General features: G+C 30.7%; 1 protein-coding gene across 3 annotated transcripts; it reads right to left on the minus strand.

Annotated features, from left to right (window-relative positions):
- Positions 1 to 388: 388 nt before the first annotated feature.
- Positions 389 to 11223, minus strand: ocm (over compensating males). Of its 3 annotated transcripts, XM_090109886.1 has the most exons (7): positions 10185 to 10450; positions 8398 to 8697; positions 7786 to 7996; positions 3289 to 7207; positions 3096 to 3216; positions 2870 to 2971; positions 389 to 2493 (listed from the first exon to the last, which is right to left on the minus strand). In XM_090109886.1, the coding sequence occupies exons 2-7, from the start codon at positions 8584 to 8586 to the stop codon at positions 2302 to 2304; spliced, it is 4734 nt and encodes a 1577-aa protein (XP_089966012.1). In that variant the 5' UTR covers positions 8587 to 8697; positions 10185 to 10450; the 3' UTR covers positions 389 to 2301. The 3 variants fall into 3 exon arrangements, with proteins under 3 accessions (XP_089966012.1, XP_089966015.1, XP_089966014.1); XM_090109889.1 differs by lacking the exons at positions 7786 to 7996; positions 8398 to 8697; positions 10185 to 10450 and adding an exon at positions 10927 to 11223; XM_090109888.1 differs by lacking the exons at positions 7786 to 7996; positions 8398 to 8697 and having other exon boundaries at positions 3289 to 7203; positions 10181 to 10450.
- Between the last annotated feature and the right edge of the window lie 2123 nt (positions 11224 to 13346).

Genomic DNA, 13346 nt, shown 5'->3' on the forward strand with positions numbered 1-13346 from the left:
ATGTGGATGACAAAATCGTGAAACATTGACGATTTAACGATCTGGTCAAACTATGTTGGCCACATCATGAAATGCGAATCTATGCCACATATATAGGCCACGACATATAAGTAACTCGTATAATAATGTTTGTTAGTCGCTGTTCTTTTGATTTTTCATTACTCGTAGAAAATCGCTCACTTAAATAGTAGGTTAATTTTGAAACCCCAAATAGGTAAATATTTTTTGTCACCTAAAACTTTAAATAAATACTCGTTTAAATTAACCCCTTTTGAAATCTCAAGTATCATTAGGTTTAAATAACTTAGGTATATTAATTTAAAAAGTATTCTCAATAATATAACTAAGTAGTCTAACAGAGGTCCGTGAATAAAACAACCAATAATTTTAAAAACTTACTTTATTTATCACAGATGAGATTTGTTGGGCAGATAACAAAATTTAATAATTTGGAGATGTAACATTTATTCCTTGCACATTGTACACATAATTTCCTAACTTAAAATATGAATATATACATAATATAATGGCATAGTTAACAACATAAAGCTGGTATACGTTTAACTGGTGTTGACATGAATAGATACCCACTAATGATAAGGTAGGTACGAATAACATTACAAATGAAGGAAACTATTTATTATTTTATTAATTATAAATTGTGTTACACAAAGAAACATAAAAATGGTGCTACATAGTTATATTAAGTGTACACTGAACAAAATTTACAAAATAAACTTAAATGTCTCTCCTTTTATTAAATCATTAATTTAACTCAAGATACCTATAAAATAAACTTATTCTAACTTAAGTAAAGAATAACAACATAACGTTTACTTTTCAATACCATCTTCCAGGCTCCCTAAAAATGAAGACTTTTATACAAGGAATCACATCAGAAAAAGTTTCAAATCTTATAAAACTAGTAGGTATAATTGTACATATTGGAAGTTAGTCATATAAAAAAAATTGGTTGTTTGTAAAGTAGGTTTACGATCGAGATGTTTACGTGATAATGTCTAATTGGTGGCAGCGCTCGAGATGAGACGGGAGATCGGTCCGTCTCTCTCTCGTTATACCTGCGATCGCGCTCGTGAGGTTTTGGTGTGACACTAGTTTCTGAACATGTCACCCGACTAAAACGATTTTAAAAACGTTATCACGTTAAAAAAGGACTGTAACCTAAGTACGGTAGAGTTTATTATAGAGTCGAATAATCATAAAATCTTCTAGGTTATCAAAATTATACATGCTTTTTAGTTACTTCCTTACCTTGGTAAACCTTTATACCTCAAAACGTTTCAGAACAATTTATTGTATATACCACTAGGGTACACAATCATATCTTCAGGATACTGAAATATATTTTAAACTAACACAATATAAAAAAGCAATACCCACAAATTGCATTTTTAATTTTTTAGTTTAGTCATCGCGATACATAAAACTGATGATTAACATATTTGGTTTGAAATTGTTACAGGTTAAACTACATCAATAATGAAATCTACACACATGAATATGTATTGTATAACGCTCTACTACACACATGTTCATACTAGACTTACAAAGTATTCTAAAACCGAAACTTAGGTACATAGGTACATAATGCTTATTAGCACAGTTTATGTCATAAAGTATACAACTAAAAATTTAATAACTACATATTATAGAAAAATTCTACTACAAATAAACTAAACTTAATGTATTTTTATTACACGAGGAATTTTGATAGAAAGTCGAAAAAAAATCTAGTACCTAGGGTTTGAGGATCAATTATTATTATTACATAATACATATTACTAAATTCAAACTCACATTGAGATCATAGTGACATATTATACCTATTCGTTTAGTGTCAATTATTTTAAAAGGTTTGTACAACGATCCTTTTATTCCTATAAAAAATAATCTAATACTTTTGGAATTTACTTTTCAGAGTTTATGCTATTAGGGTTTCTTCTATAATACTATATTTGAGGCCTATTCAAACTACAGCTGTATCCGCTACCACCGTGGGTAGCGGTTTCCCGATGGCACGCGATTAAATCTCTTACGTAGTATATTATAGAGACTTATCCCGTACCGATGGTATACTATATATCGCAATAACACGGCGGTAGTGGATACCGCTCTAATCTGAATAGGCTGGCATTACGTTATTTGTACAAACGCAATGATTAAAAAATAAACAGTCTTAAAGAAAATCAGTCACAAGAAATTTACAGGTAGGTATTTGTATGAACATACATAGAAACAAATTTTACCACAGTTATATTGGCAATTATATCCCAGTAATGTTCAAGTTGAATCAGAATCAGATAAGAGCGAGTTAAGTTTCGCGGACATTTCCTCCCTCATGTGCTTGTTCGCATCTGATATAGTCTTAATCAAAACACCCTTATTGCTGATTGTTTTATTCAAAAGTTTCTTAGTATTATCTTCTAGCATTGCACTCGTAGCATCTTCTAGTTCCATCATTAATTTTCTCCTCTATATGAAAATAATTTTTATTTGTATTAACTACCATAAAGGTTGATAAATTATTAAGTAATAGGTAATAATTTATACAGAGCGCGCGTCAGTGTATTAAGCTCAAAGGTACTTGCATACGCTGAGTATATGAAATATTCATAAACAACTCTATAATTGTATAGTTACGAAGTCATTTTTTTTTTTACTGAATTTTTCTTATGATCTATCGGTATTTTACTATTGTCCACCAACTTAAAATCATAGAAAGAATATTTACAATATTTGTAAGTAACATTTAAGTAAATCCTTCAAACAAGTATAATTGTCTATTTTGATATTGAATTGTTAACTGTATTACATATTTGAATATTTTAAAGAAAAAATGCATACTCACTTTAATGAACTCTACCGCTTTGGGTTCCGTTTCTGATAACTTCTTATATTTAAGTATCTGCATCAACTCTTGTTTATGTCGTAAACCTCGTTTTGTCATTACCTATAAGAATTTAATTATGTACTCACTATAATATTTTATTAGTCTTAAGATCATCCAATTTAAAAGTTAAATTACTATAAAATCGTAGTCTGTAAAATAAAATAATAGTGTTAGAAAAACTTACAAGTTCTGGTCGCAAATCTTGTGATTGTAACTGTTTTTTAAATTTTAGATCTTTCTGATTTTCAACCACTTCCCACTGCAGTTGAAAATTTTTTGGTACATATACTTTTCTAGAAAATACCCTGAAATTTTTATTTTATTTTAGTTAACAGGTATAGTTAATAATACTTTGTGTTACAGATTATCTTACTTACAAATTCAACTTCCGAAATGCTTCCTCTTCCGGGTAGAAGTCGGTACACTTAAAGCCAGGAAATTCGAAGCATACATCATTGTTGATATTCCGTTTTGCAGAAATCCATCCTAGATTTTCAACATTTGTAGGCTGTATCCAAACATTTTTGATTGTATCATGTTGGTCGTCTTCGTCGTCAGAAATTATTAAAACATCAGAGTTCGAAATTTTGCAAACGCTGGAAGTTGCTAAAAAGTTTTCAATATCCATTTCCATAGACTCTTCAGTTTGTTCTGATTCACGAGTTTCAGCAGTTATTTGACCAAGCAGCGACCTCTTATTAATCTCTTCTGGCTTCAATATAAACATACTTGGTTCGAAAGTAGACGTTGATTCATTCCTAGGTTTTACAATCTTAACTTGAGGGGCAATTTCAGCAACTGGCTTATAATTTTTTTTAACTAAATCACTGTTTCCGACAGTATTATTTGAAATACTAGAGGCGGGTATTTTTTCTTGATTTGGACTTGTACCAGATTCAAGAAATTTAGGTTCTTGTGAGACAGATGGTTTTGAGCAAGTTTTTATAAAGTTAAATATGTTATTAGTTTTGTTTATTTTAATAGGCTTCACCAATTTAATGATCTTTTTGTCTTCTTTATTCTTATGGAGTAAATATTTTTCTGGTGTACTTGTAGTAGGTATGTGTTCTTTTTGCTTAGAGTTATTCTTTTCAGATACCATTTCGTTTTCTAATGAAATCATATCACTTTTGCCATACGTCGCTGGTAAAAAGGCTAGCGGTTGATCAATAATTCTTTCATTGTCCACTTTATTTACCATAATCCAAGTTCCTCTAGTTTGACTTTTATTATCTCTAGGTATATCAGTTTTTATGGTTTCTATACCAAGTGGTTCGTGTCGTTCGTATGGCCCAATGAACACATTAAGATCATTTTCATTGGGTATAGCATAAATTCCAAATTGTGGGCTTGTCTGAGGAGTGGCACATTTTTGTGAAGACAGTCTTACGGTTTTACATGACACACGAGACACATTTATAGCTTTGATTACACTATCATACTTGACAAAAAACCCTTTTTTGTAGAAATGTATTTCGTTAAAATCATTTTCAACTGTCATTACAAACCATTTTGATAAATCGGAGTCGTTTATGTTCTGTATTTCGTTTTGTTGTTCTTGTAAGCTTTTCGCATTTCCTGTTATACAATTTTCTTGAGAGTTTTCTTCCGCAAAACTAGAACTTAATGATTCCTTATCTGAATCATTAAGTTCTTCTTCACTATCACTATCACAATTGAATGTAGTTAATGCTTTCTCATTCTTCTTGGGTTCGCTTACTTTCGTTACGGACCCTATTAGTTCCCAGCATTGTGATAATCCACACAATATACAGAAATTGTCCTTCAAATCCGTTGCATTTGTTAGTAAATTTTTTACAGTTATTGGATATCTTTCTAGTTCCGTTAAAGCAATATCATTAATATTAATACAGCTTTCAAAAAATGTATTTTTTGTATTAACAGCCATAAGGATACGATACGGCTTTTGCTTTGTAATTAAAAACAAATTTTTTCGTTCGCGATATCGGCTTAGTATGAACTCCCAGGGATACAAGGCTACTTTCCCAATTTTAGGTGGATCTAGGGACGTTGTTACAATACCTTTGTCAGCGCGTTCTTTGTATTGTTTATAACTAGCTTCTAACCATGCAACTAACTTTGTTTTATTAGGCAAACGTTGCATAGCATTTTGTGACATTTGGAAAGAATCCGCAATTATCTCGGTGGATGTTGTTTCAATTTGATTCTGCACCACATTATTTAACAATTCTTTTAGACTGGATGGTGGCTGACCGACTTCTAGAGTATGCAAATTTTGAGAACATTCTTTTTCTTCGGTAGTGTAAATTGTAGTTAATAATTTTTTTAACAAACTTCGATCATTTTTCTCCATTTCCAAAATTTTTCTATTTGTTTCTGAATAATAACCATCAAGAAATTTCCTACCTTTGTAAGATTTTACTCTTGCGCACTTTTCAGTATTATAGGATATTTCAGGTACTTTCTCCTTCATAACTTCAACTTCTTCAGGTGGCTTTGATCGCACTCTTAATCTAGATTTTACATCAGATGAATCACTAGAACTAATGTTTGTTTTGTCAGGAATCAAATTTATTGGTTCGGCTTCTTTATTATCGGCATCCATTGTTTGGACCATAATTTCGGGTATAGCCTTTTCCGTAAATTTGCCTTTACAGAAACATTTATACAAATTGTGAACCATACACCAAGGCTCGATATTTTTGCAGTCAAGTTTTGGGGTTATAATGCGTAGCTCTTTCATAATCTTTCGTTCCACCTTTAAACACATTTTGCTATAGAAATCGGCATATTTTTTTGATGTTTTCCAATCTCTTTTTTGGGAATTAAAGACAATATTACCTTGTCCGGATAATACTACAGTTTGACGAAACTTTTGCTCTTCTTTTGCTAGTTTGGAATTACATATCTTACTATCCAAGTCGATTAATTCATGTAAAGATTGCAAATTATCACATGTTTTAGAAAAGGAACATACACACTTGAACATGCACTCTAAGCGACCACAGTGTGTTTTTAAGTTAAAAGGGAATTCTAAGGACTCACATATACAGCCTAACGTGCAATATAGTTTATTACATGTCTTCTGGCTATCATTATCAATTCCAGGTATTTTTATTATAGTTACATCAAGTCGGTCTAATTCACCATATTTTTTCTTACATTTATCTTTTAAAGAATTGTCGAGGCCCATTTTATCTCCGATATTGGATGAATTATTTGTAATCATATTTGTATCTGTTTTAACAAAATTGTCGTATTCTAAATTAAATTCTACATAATCTAGAATTTTGCTCATTACGTGTTTTACTTCTTTAGATACATCACTTTCTTCATTTAAAACTAAATCGACCGCATTCACTCTTTTATGAAATATTGAATTCCTCATCAGTATTCTATTTTGACAACATTGATATTGTAAATCAAAAGTTATATTGTTTTGATGGGTTTGTATCGGGCAACCATTTTTATTACTGCCCAATACGGAAACAGAAAAGTCAGCCCACTTTTCAGTAATTTCCCCATTCGAGTTTCTCATAAAAGTTTTATTTAGAAACGTGGTCATTTCTGGTCCTAATTGCCCTCCATAAGAAGGCTGGATGTCTAACGCTGGCTTTGGTAGGCTTACCAGGTTGACATTACCATATTGAAATTTTTGATAGGAAGAGTCCAGCAGTTTCTTTTTCGAAAGAGGGCCAGGTCTGAATTTAACAAATAGTGAGTTATGTAGAAGCTGTTTTCTATGAGAAATTACGTTTCGTTTAGTGGCGGATTTTTTTGCGTCTTGACTTTCTCCAAGATCATACTTATAAATAAATCTATTCCTTCCACCCTTACTGCCATTTAATTGAATATTTTTTCCATTCCATAGAATATATTGAGAAGAATGTGTGTGACCTTCAGGGTTTAGGTTAATCACCATATGCCAAATATCTTTAGATACCGGAACATCATTTGTTAATATAGTTTTAGCTATTTTTTTTGTGGCTTCTTCTCTAGCCGAACCAATTCTTATTTTTCGAAGTAATACATTTCGCTGTTTATCCAACTCAGCATTCAAATCACTATAGATATCGGTTTCAAACTGTACTCGTATATTACGAACAGTTTTAACTTTTTGGTTTATTTTTTTCTTTGATACATAGTATTTGTCACACTTTGGAATAAAATCACACGAAGGTGTTTTCGAAATATCAGCAGGTAGAGGCTTCGCTGGTACAATATGTATCAAGTCGTATAAATTGTTGTTTAACTTGTTATTAGCTCGCAAGATATCAGAGATGAAAACTTTTTTGTTGTCATCCATTATACTACCTGAAACAAATAACTAAAATAACGTAAAAGAAAAAAAAATAGTTTGGCGTTAATTTGTTTTGAATATATGGATGCAAAATTATAATTTATCCCTGAAGGCTTTTGAAGGCGAAGTGCCTTCAGATTCCATAGCGGTCACACCGTGATAGTGTTAAAGAAAATTGTAAAGCATCAATGATAGCGATAACGTTAAAATGTAATTTGGTCACATTTATTGGTCTCAACAATAGTCAAATTATATTAAGAAGTGTTGATATTGATATTTGAAACGCAATCACGCGAAATTGGGTTTTTGAAAAAAAAATATTTTTTTATGTATTTTATTATACAATAATATAAATATTTAAAACTTTATTATTAATAATATTGATATTTAATGCAAAAAACCTATTTTTTTTTTTTCAATTAATTATAACAATTGTAAATTAATTATAAAAAATTGTTGAAATTTAAATAAAGATCACGTGACTATAAACGCGCCATGATTGGTCCCCATAGTTGTTACGTCATAATGTTATAGCTATTAATTAATAACAGTACAGCGTTAACGGCATCAATGTTTGGTTCTGGAGGATTACCAATTTCCATATTTTCTGAAAATTCATTTAAAATTTCTTGTATGATTTGTTGTCTCCGTCGTTTTTCTGCAGCTGGTCTAAGAACCGTTTTTTTGCCTTGTCTTTTACAATTAGGTTGACAGTCAAACTTGTGTGGTATCACATCAAGTTTAATCTTTGCTTTACCTCCCATCATTGTATAATAAATATAATTTTCCATGTCATCTTTCAGCTGAAAAAAAAACAGAAATCTTATGAATTATTTATATGTTATTATAACAACAGAAAAACCACCATAAAATAAAATTTTAAGATAATAGTCAAATACATAACCACGAACGTTATAAAAATATAAATACATATATATATCAAATTGAATCCCATTCATTAGATTAAGATACATAATTTATTATTAATACATATATTTAAGCACTTTAAAATATCAATAAAAAAAATATGCTATGATTTTTAACTGGACTCCAAATCATAAATAAGGTTATGAATTGGAGTCCAGTAATATAAAAAAAATATATTTACTGAACTTTACATAAATATATATTAAGTATAATAATTATTTGATTTGTACACTTCGATAAAAAATAATTAATAATAATGGTATTAAGAAATACTTACATCGAAATGATCTTCACAACAAAAAAAATTCGATTTTGTTTGGGGATTATCACGGTGCACTGCTTGAAACCATTTATTTCGACGTTTGACATCTTGGGGAACATTTAAAAACATTTTTCCAGGAGTTGCCTTTGTAGTATTCGTACATAATGGTACAAAACAAGAACGATAACTTTTGAGGTTCGACATTTTTCAATCAAAACACTGTATTTTTTTTTTTCAACTGCCATGAGTGAAAACTAACATTTTGACGTCACACGCGTTCGGGTTTGTTCGGGAGTTGTCGGCGTGTCTTCGATACTGGATTCAAAAATTAATTTGTATTTAGAAATAGGTAACTGATATTGAAATTGAAATTTGAATTATAGCAAAAAAAGAGTTTTTTATAAAACTAACATAAGTATATATAATCTATCCATTTATCACAATTTTTTTTTCAAATACCCAAATGCACGTTATCAGACTCGCTATTAGCTAATAGACAGCTCGTATTGTAGATTTGTACCTGAATATAGACGCAAAAAAAGCGTGTGTACCAAGCACACGTGTCAGAACTCAGAAGTGAGACTTTTTTGGCAAGATTCAAAGATACCAAAATCGTCACCTTACTCCATGACGTCACACTATTGTCATGACTTGACCTTAAGATATTACTCTCAACGCGCCTTAAGAATTTTCAAGGCATTGAAGGTAGATAACAATAACTACCATTCGATAAATGGATAAGTGTATCCTTAGATTATAATAAAAAGGTACACGTGACGCGTTTGAGTAGGTATGTGGTACATCTTCCATTTTTTAGAATAAGAACTTTAAATATTTAAACGCACCAATGAAATTAACAAAAAAAAATCATATATTTACTATGCATTTATTGCAAGAAGCATGAAACATTATTAAAGTGCGTTTATCGCTTGATTATAATCAATTATCCATTTCTGATATAATGTAATATTGATATATGTATAATCAAGAAGTGTGTTGTATCTTTTAGACCCCACCTCTTCCCATAAATCTTCTGATAGGCCATTTTTAGCGTAAATTTACAATTCATCCCACATACACTCGCACCGCACTCACGCACACATAGGCACGCGCAGTAATATTTTCATGTCTTCACACACTGTCCGTGGACCAAAATGCCTGAGATAGGCGTGGTCATAGTCTAACATTACGTGGATAGAAGGATATTCAACCCCCTCTTAAGGTAAATATTTGAATTTGCTTATAATTTTTATTTTATTTTTACAACAAACACTTATTACATTGAGACATGATCAAGTGTGATCAAAATTAGGGTACCGTTTCGCATTAATAATGGCTTAAAAAATATAAACCATGTGACAAGATAGATCAGAAAATAATTAAAATAAATAAATGCTTTAAATTTAATAATTAAGCGAATCTATTTAAAAATATACTAATCATAATACGAGAAAAATTTTTTGTTAAGTACATCGACGACGAATGAAGTACGAATTTGCACGAAAATACGTAAATCATAATTTTCACAGAACTTCCTATTACATATACTTATTATTTATCTCACAAGCGTTAGTTGCTACGATAAATAAAAAAAGGTGGCAAGTGGCAACACTCATACAAAAATAATTAATTTATAACAAAAAAAAATCCGAAGGAAGAAGAAAATATAGAAGGTCGGTTTATGTTTTGGCATACTATTTACATAATATTACTAATAAATAATAAAACATAGTTTATAGAGAACTTAGACGTTCTTCCTATAATATACACATTACGCTTATAATTATATTTTATATACCTACCTCAGAGCTCAGAATACTAAAAAAATAAACTTATCCACGTCACAAACAGTAAACTTCAAACCACGTGACCAACAAAACAAAATGGCTGATAGCCATTTTCAAAATGTTGAATCACCACTAATATATCTCCATTAATCATAATTATTGCACAGTGAAATTCTAATTCTTTTAAGTTTCCACAAACTTATTGGTTATACACAATTAAATCAATATTTATTATTTTACTAGGCATTGAAATAATGAATATTGAGCGTTTGATAACAACACTGAATGACATACTGATTTATTGTCAATTCCACCGGGTACCATAGACAAACATTTTCTAGGGAATCCTGGGTGCGGAAAAGAAATTATTTTTTGTTTTATTGTTAATAGGAAGGGTAAATAATACACAAGGTTTCAGTTACTCTATCTAAAATACAAATTAAATTTTAATGAGAGTTCTTTAAATATCCAAAAAAATATAATTACAAGATTTACAAATTGAAACGTTTTTGGTGCAGGTGAACAATACACTGCACAAATTGTATCTATGGATTTCTTATTTGTTGTTATTTATTTGTTTATAAATATATTTTTGTATCGTGTATTGTGCAATTATTAAATGCTGTCATGTCTACGTACAGTTATTAAATTATCTGTTACTTACATCTAAATCTACTCTACTTGTGGCTTTGATGTGGATAATTAACAGCACCATGTTTTTAATTGTTTACTATAATTTTAAATAAAGAATGCGTACCTGTATGTATATCAAAAAATAAAACGGCTAACTCCACGTGGCGTTTGGTTATTTTTCGTTATAAACATTAGTGATCACGTGATAGTCTATACAAGATGGCAGAATGAACAGCTCGGAACTCGATGTGCCTAATGCGGTACCTAATCTATTTACATCATTTATTTAACATTATTAAAACGTTATTTGTATTCAAATAAATTTAATTTATAATCTGATTCACAATCTCAACTAGATATTTATTTGAAAATAAGGCGTTGGTTCCAATATAACCACTTCTTCACTTATATTTACGGACGCCTGGATGTGGATGACAGGCCAAATCATGTTCAGTTCAACGTCAAATTATTGACATCTGTCAGCATTATCACCTTATTAGAAGAAGCACAGATAAATTATTTTACGTAAAAAATATTAAATATCTTTAAATTGTTTTCTAAATTTCTAATTTCCTATGATTAAAGGCATAATGGAAAAATGTGATAACCTAAACCTATAAAATGCTCATTTGAATCTTCCTAATATTAGTTAGATTCTCACCTTTGTTTTAAAATTTCACGAAACAAAAGTAGGTACATATTCTTAAAATTCTTCGATAATGATAACAGCTGATTCATAATAATGAATCGATGACAAAATTGAAAGAACCCTTATTCATTATGGGTGCAGTAGCATACATCCAAGGCTTTAAAAAAGGGCAGTAGCATACATTACATCCAAGGCTTTAAAAAAAGGTTTGTACGTTATTTCAAAACTAGAATTTAATATATTTGAGTGTCTTTACGGTCTTTACAAAGGGTAAGGGATGAGTCACTTCAGACCTACGTACGAACCTACTGTATCTCTACATCTATAAATATTATTACTAGCTGCGCTCCGCGGTTTCACCCGCGTGGCTCCGCTCCAGTTGGTCTTAGCATGAATATATATTATAACCTATAGCCATCCTCGATAACTGGGCTATCTAACAATAAGAATTTTTCAGATTGGACCAGTAGTTCCTGAGATTAGCGCCTTCAAACAAACAAACTCTTCAGCTTTATAATACATATTTGTATGTGCTAGTTGCTACAGTCAAAACCCTGAATCAGTCAATATCCTTATTGACGGTTATTAAGGTTATTGACTAAGGGTGTCGGTTAATATCCTTATTGACTGATTTTATCTGAGAAAACCATGGAGGCGTTTAGGAAGAATTGAATTTTATTAGGGTAGTTACGATAATTGAACTTTTTATTTTATTTTTCTTCCAAAAAGCTCAAAAGTACAACTTGTGACCGGTACCGATAGATCATCATCATCATCATCATCATCATCATCATCATCGTCATTTCTTACAATCCACAACAAAAACGGAGAAAAAAACGGTCGTCTGCGGGCACCCTAAGTCGGTAAAATAAAGTTTTCGAATTTTTCACCTTTCATGGGATGTACCTAGCTCGAAAAGGGCTGCGAATAGAAAAATATGATTTAGTTCTGTACAACTTGTAGATAATTTTATGGCCTTTCAACGTTTCCTTGAAAGTTTTTCTCTAACATGTACCGTTTTTGAGATTTAAGCGAAAAATGAAAAAAATGGACCCTTTCCCCCTTCCCCCCACTCCGGGGCTCCTTCTAGTCTCCCGGGGTTTTAGTATATTTATTACCTAAGGACTCTTGACATGTTTCCGAAGAAACATCTTACGTTACTAATTCACGCACTCTTAGAGCTTTTAATTCAATGGACTAATATATTTTTAAAAATATATATATATGTTTAGCAGCCACTAGCTGTGCCCCGCGGTTTTACACGTATTGTTCGGTCTTCCTCGATAAATGGGGTATCTAACACTGGAAGAACTTTTCAAATCAGACCAGTATTTCCTGAGGTTAGCGCGTTCAAATAAGCAAACAAATTCTTCAGCTTTATAATAATAGAAGGTATAGATTTGATTTCCATAACACAAGTTGGGATCAGATCAGATCGTGCCGTGTGTAAAAAATGTCCTGAAATATTTATCAATAATTATTTATTTATTTATTTTATTTATAACACTTTATTGCACAAACAAAATTAGAATAAAAATAACATTAAAATACAAAAGGAAGGCATAGTTTGTACAAAAGGCGGCCTTATTGCTAAGCAGCAATCTCTACCAGGCAACCTGATGGGAAAGGAAATGTATGATGTTAATGGGATAGTGCAAAAAGAAGAAAAAAAATAATGATAATAATTATACCTAATAAATAAATAAAATTATTTAAGTATCAAATATACCTACTATATACATTAATGCCTTTTATGTGCCTTTATCATCGGAAGGTTTTCCAAACTGCGACGTCTCATTCATCTATAAGTACCAACTTTGAAATTTTTATGACTAGATTTTATTCGGTTATGGAAAAATGCATAATGTTTCCTTGCCTAATAAAAACAGTTTATA

Source organism: Colias eurytheme, chromosome 15, assembly GCF_061535395.1.
Source record: "Colias eurytheme isolate Ceu_HAF_F1 chromosome 15, ilColEury1 Martin Lab GWU primary, whole genome shotgun sequence".
Classification (NCBI taxonomy): Eukaryota; Metazoa; Arthropoda; class Insecta; order Lepidoptera; family Pieridae; genus Colias; species Colias eurytheme.